Source organism: Apium graveolens, chromosome 7 (assembly GCF_009905375.1).
Source record: "Apium graveolens cultivar Ventura chromosome 7, ASM990537v1, whole genome shotgun sequence".
In the NCBI taxonomy this organism is placed as follows: domain Eukaryota; kingdom Viridiplantae; phylum Streptophyta; class Magnoliopsida; order Apiales; family Apiaceae; genus Apium; species Apium graveolens.
This window is the reverse complement of record NC_133653.1, coordinates 58,025,757-58,031,847: the sequence shown is the minus strand read 5'-3', so window position 1 is coordinate 58,031,847 and position 6,091 is coordinate 58,025,757. Positions and strand designations below refer to the sequence as shown.

The following is a 6,091-nucleotide window of genomic DNA, read 5'->3' as shown; positions in this document are numbered from 1 at the left end:
ATTGATGAACTCAGATATGCTGAGAAATGTTTGTTGAAGAATTATCTCAGAACAACTCCTGACATCAGAGAGATCGGAAAATGATGAAGCCAAGTCGAAGATCTACAACTGCTTAAATTCTGATATTTATACAGATTGAAGTTGTTATCAGAAGTTGAATTGGTAAAAACTTTAAGGACTGTAAGTTGTAGTTATCTTGTCTATTTCTCATGCATTTGTACTTAATGTTTTTGACATCATCAAATATCTGTTAAACTTGTATATTTTGTTAATTTACAAGTTGGGGGAGATTGTTAGATATATTTGATAATGTCATGGCTAATATGTTTTATGTTTAGATTTCAGATCTTATTTGAACAGAACAAATCAGTACTTAACTGATCAGTACTTATACTGGAAGTCAGAACTTAAGGGATATCAGTACTTATGTTATCAGGAGATAGATATCAGAACTTAAGTGCTGAAGGACGATCAGATAAGGACAGTAGCTGATTAAAGTTAAGAAGATCAAGATAAACATAAGAAGAGATATGCATGAAGAAGGAATTCCGTGAAGAATGGAATACTTGGAATAGAAGATATCTGATTGATATATTTTAGGAAGCAGAATTATATTCCATATCAATTAGCGAATATCTTGTAACTGTGTAGTATATAAACACAGACATAGGGTTTACACTATAAGTGTTATCATTATCGAGAATATTATTTATTATAACCCTAGCAGCTCTCGTGATATTTTGTTCATCACTGAGAGTTAACAGTTCCAGATTGTAACAGAGTTTATTGTTTAAATAAAGTTTGTTTTCTGTTACATAAGTTCTTGAAGTTTGATTTGATTGTAATAAACACTGTATTCACCCCCTCTACAGTGAAAGTGTGACCTAACAGATTATTTAACTATTATCCTCAATGTTTAATATTTATTAAAAAAATAATTATTTTCTTTAAACATAAACTAGTTGAGGATTACTATTTCAAATATTCAATTAAAAATAGATCATTCAAGATTTAATTATTTAATAATTAGTAATTAATTATTAGATATGTATTTTAATGATTTTAGATAATTTAAAAACCATAATTCTTATTTTTAAATATTTTCCGAGTATCAGAAAATCATTCTAGTACTTCAGATCTTTGAAAAATATTATCTCGGCATATTTAAAATATTTTGACTACTCATATTCTCATAATACATCCTCCCAAAATTTCCGGAAGTATGTATATATATCTGGGTGTACCTATCAACAAGTAATACGCTTGGGGAACAATATAAGTTCCAGATATATGATAGGATTTTTAAAGGACAAGGCAGGGGTAGATTTCAGTATTTTGTGTACTGGGGAGACTACTTATTTAATTTCGCATGAGAAGGTGCCATGTATACTAATGGACATGTGAAGTATGCAAAATATATCCGGGAGAAAGAGGAAACATATAAAGCCCAAATGCGGCTAGGGTGACAACTGGGAGTAAGAAAGTCGTCATGTTACATGTAGAGAACAATAAATATTAAAAGGTATACTACTGATCATCGTATCTCGGGGGCTCCGATGAATGTCCTATTCTTCCAATTGGAATTGATATGCAATATCGTAACACAAGCCTAGGTGTTGGGCTTACTTGAAAGATATTCGCAGAATTATTTAGTCAATCACAGACATAGTTTCGAAAATGTCTGTATCACCAGAAAAACTACTTTTGAATAAATATATATCCTTATACGGATTAATATAAATATTTTAACAGTCATTTTTTAAACTGTTTTATATCATTGTTGTGTGTTATTACTCACTCTTACTTTCTTTTAAAATGTCACAACACAACAGATAATCAGAATGCCGGTGAGAGACTTAGTCACCTGCAACCGCGAGGAGAAGTCCTTGCAACATTACTTCAGGGAAGCCAGAACATTCAAATGGGTATAAGATATTAGTAATAATTATTGTAACTTCATGTAGAAATTACGGATAATTGTTTAAGATCCTATAAAGTACATTTGAGTTGTTATAACAAATGGTACTTGTTGTACATCGTTTCTAAGGCTATAACTTGTGTGTGACAGAGAGAGAGATTGGGGGTTATAGAATTATTGAATTATTGAGTTAATACATGTTAAACTTGATTGAAGAATTGCGTAACAACTCAGATTCCCGACCCGGGATGCGGGGGCGTTACAATACCTTCTTCACCAGGCATTGAACACCCTGTTGCAAGCCTGATTTGAGCTATTAGGTTAATAAAAAGGGATGAGGGATAACGAAGAGGAAACACAATGGGCAGGGGCAATTATGCACTTTCATGTTAAAGGAAACGGACGATAGTGAAAAACTAACGGTAGCCCCAATTCCGGTAGTTAAGCCACGTAACTTGCAATTTCCGTAATTGAGACTTTCAATCAATAAAAATTGAATAGTTTAAATACACATTTTATACTTCCTCTGATAATTTGGTACGGTTGACGATCATTTTGTCAACGACTTATCGGAGATTGCTCTTACATTTTAGACATTTTCTGAAAACAAGGTGTCGCTTGCCGGCAGACAATATTCGCAGGCCAACTCATCACGGCCACAGCAATTATACATCTTTAATCATGTAATGCTGCTGGCATTATTATCGGTTGATTTATAGTGGTCAACGATTTAATTTTTTATTCTTATTCTTAAATTAATCTATCAGGAGTATATAATTTTGATGATTGGATAGTTACATTTCAGTGTGATATTCACTTTATGTTGGAGAATGGTTTGTAAGGAAATTCTATTTTTTCTTATCTATAATTAGCATAAAACAATGGTTCAAAGTAGAAGTGATAAGGGTTTGATTTTATATAAAATACAAAAGGTAATCAATAGCGTTGTTAAAATAAATGAAGGCGATTTTGTATTCAAAATGAACAAATAAAAAATTTAAATATAAAACTAAATAATTAAAAAAATATCACCAGTTATAAGCATGTAAAAATCTTTACTATACTATAATAACATGAACCTTTTTATTCAAGTGATGAAGACAGTTAGATTCAAACTCAAAAAATATACACTCCTCAAGTTTTCAGATTAACAACAAAAAATTATATTATTATTTATACACTACCAAAACTCTTTCGAACTCCACCAATAACAAATATTTATATTATTATTTATAAACTATCCAATATTCAGTTTCAAATCTTGCCAACAACAAAAATTTTATATTATTATTTATGAATATGCTAATAAGGTGATGATCCAAAAAAAATATAATATTAAATAATATAAAAATATTAATAAACCATGCACGGGTTGTAAGGCTAGTAATAAAGGAAAATGTTACATTTCCCAAAAAAATTTCCCAAATTTTCCCCAAATGTTAATGTGTGAAATTTGTAATTTATAAGTTTCCTGATAATAATATGGACCATACGTGCATATATATGCCTCCAAATTAAAATGTGTTAAGTGAATGCCAAATAATATGATATAAAATTTGGGATGTAAATTTAGAACACCTATAACTACTTTGTAATAAATAACAAAGGAGCCGAAGCAAAATTTATTTGGTATATTGAACTACTTCAACCTAAAACAATCTACAACCTGTAACACAATAAGATTAACAAAATACACGTAAAAAATGATACAATCATACAATGACATTCTAAAGCAACTTAACACTGTCAACACCCTACTTGCTATACACAAATGCTAACATTTGTCCGGAGATAGGAACACTTGACTTTGCACCACTGTTTTACCTATCATGAAACCCGGAACCACCGTAAATGCCACTGTAAAACCACCGTCATCGGCCGAGCTAGATTCATTACTTACTACACTCTCCATATATACTTCAGAAAATCTACATTTCTTACCTACTTGAAAAACACTCAATTCTTTTCCATTACCAAATGAGAAAGCCAAACAATGCAAAATCCAAAACCGCCTAGCCATTTCAGCAAACAAATCGAAAAACGGAGTCTCTGGAAACTCCCATGCATTTATCATTTTCCTTTGTTTCAAATTTCCGTAAAATGAGGCCTCCGTTTTCGGGTGAACCAGACGTAAATATTTTGATCTTGTGAATCTCGCAAACGAAGAATTTGGATGTGTTTTCAAGAAACTAACTGAGTTAACTGACTTTAGTTTCTTGAATTGGTCAGTATGGTATGGTACAAAAGAGTCACATGACAGATCATTTTGTAAAGAAAATGTAGGATTTTCGAAACCATTAAACATTTCTTGGCACACAAATGATTCAAACACAAAACATTTATGATTCTTGTTTGAAAAAATCAAGTTGGGATGGATTGAATCAACAGCAACATCAATGTTCCAACTAGAAGACTCCATTTCTTGAACCAAAAGCTTGACAAAGTTTCTAACAGATCTTATTGCATATTGTAAAACCAATATGAAATCTTTAGGACTTGAAGCAGAAAGATTGATATTTTCAAGTATCGAAAAACAGCCACTTGAGGTTAGTTTCTTTTCAAGTGATTTGTTTTTCAACATTGTGTCTTTAAGCTCACCTTGAAGAGTCAAAAGTTTATGTTTCTTGGCTTCAATTTCAGCTTCCATTTTCTTAATAGTTATCTCATACATCTTCATAAGACTTTGTTGTTCTTGAATCTCAGTTAGTAAAAGAGTGACATGGGGTGGTGAAGAATCAACTTGTTTCTTCAAAAAACTCTGTTTGAGCTCAGAAAGTTTTCGAAGTTCATCAACAACACCTTGATCAGCCAATTGTATAGCTTCAGCATTGTATTTTGGGAACTGGGCCATTTGTAACTCAGCATAACAAGCTTTGATTGTTGAAATAGTAGCAAAAAGCTTGGCCACAAAAGCTTCCATGGATGCCCTGTTTTTGGACTTGACCTCATCATTTTTCTTAAGTTTTTGGTCACCATTTTTGGTTTTTTCTTGGGGAATGAGCAAACAGAAGGGATTGTTAGTGAGGGTTTTTGTAGGTGGTTTAAGGTGGATTACTTTGAAGAATGATTTGATAAATTTGCTTTTGGTTGAAGATGAAGAATGGGATTTGATTGAATCCATAATAGTGTTTAAGATAGAAGTGTTTGTGTGCTTAAGAAATATTTGAGGGTTTTAGTAAATTTGAGGTATCAAAAAGAATTAGAAGGGTTTTGAGAAAAGAGAAAGTGGAAAATAAAGTGTGGGGGGCGATGACAGGGTTTAGAAGAAAAAGAGACGAATTTAAGATGGAAAAGAAGTCATTTTTTCTTCTTTTGAGAATTTAAGGCGGAGATTGAGGTTGTTAAAGCATGGATTAAACTTTAAAGAGCGGGAACCAAACTTAAATGGTTCAGTGGTGTACGCGTAAACAAATTGATTGATTGTACTATATATTTCAAATGAGTGGGTTTCGAATTTTCAAACTTGCTGATAAAAAATTTGAGTCAGAGTCTATACAAACTATCTTTTTGTTATCACAGTAGTGAATCAGGATTCTTAGGAAGTTTACAAAATTATAAAGAATTTTTTTAAAGGTACACAAATGAAACCGGACAATTCCTAACAAGTTCGACCACCGTTGATCATACGAGTGAGTGAGAGACTAGGTGTTGGAAAGTAGAATGAATTTTCATCATGAATGACTCGGAAATTGTTATTCATATCAAAGAGAAAAGATTCGAGGAATGATGTCCGTAGATCAACATTAGGAACCGAGCGTTCTCGTTGTCAAGATATTAGTTAAATTAGATAACTTGCATTAAGTTGATATGTTTGTTCCTCTACTATTTAGAGCTGTTTGTTTAATTTAAACTGATATATTGTGTGTCTGTTGTTAGCTAATGGAGAATATGTTCTATTTGTAGGCTTATTTAGAGTTGTAAATGACAAAGATTCTGCTTGTTGGTTGATAATTTAAAGTTGTAAATGAGCAGAATGCAGATATTCTATTTTAGGTCATATTAAGGGTATGAACTTCACAACAGCTTGAAGCATAATATGGTTGAATTGAGGATCTTGAGGTGGTCAACCTCTAAAGTCTCGACTTCAACCAAATGAACTATACGGGATGGGTTCCATCTAATAATGGTAATGACAAACTTATCTGAATAGCATGTGCATTTCATTAATCATAA

General features: G+C 31.9%; 1 protein-coding gene across 1 annotated transcript; it reads right to left on the bottom strand.

The window, feature by feature from the left end:
- Positions 1 to 3,692: 3,692 nt before the first annotated feature.
- On the bottom strand, positions 3,693 to 5,039 carry LOC141673673 (protein GRAVITROPIC IN THE LIGHT 1-like). Its single transcript, XM_074480418.1, has one exon. The coding sequence runs from the start codon at positions 5,037 to 5,039 to the stop codon at positions 3,693 to 3,695; it is 1,347 nt and encodes a 448-aa protein (XP_074336519.1).
- Positions 5,040 to 6,091: the final 1,052 nt, after the last annotated feature.

Bases quoted from the DNA above. Each gene is read 5' to 3' on its own strand.
- LOC141673673 (XM_074480418.1), bottom strand. From the start codon at position 5,039: ATGGATTCAATCAAATCCCATTCTTCATCTTCAACCAAAAGCAAATTT.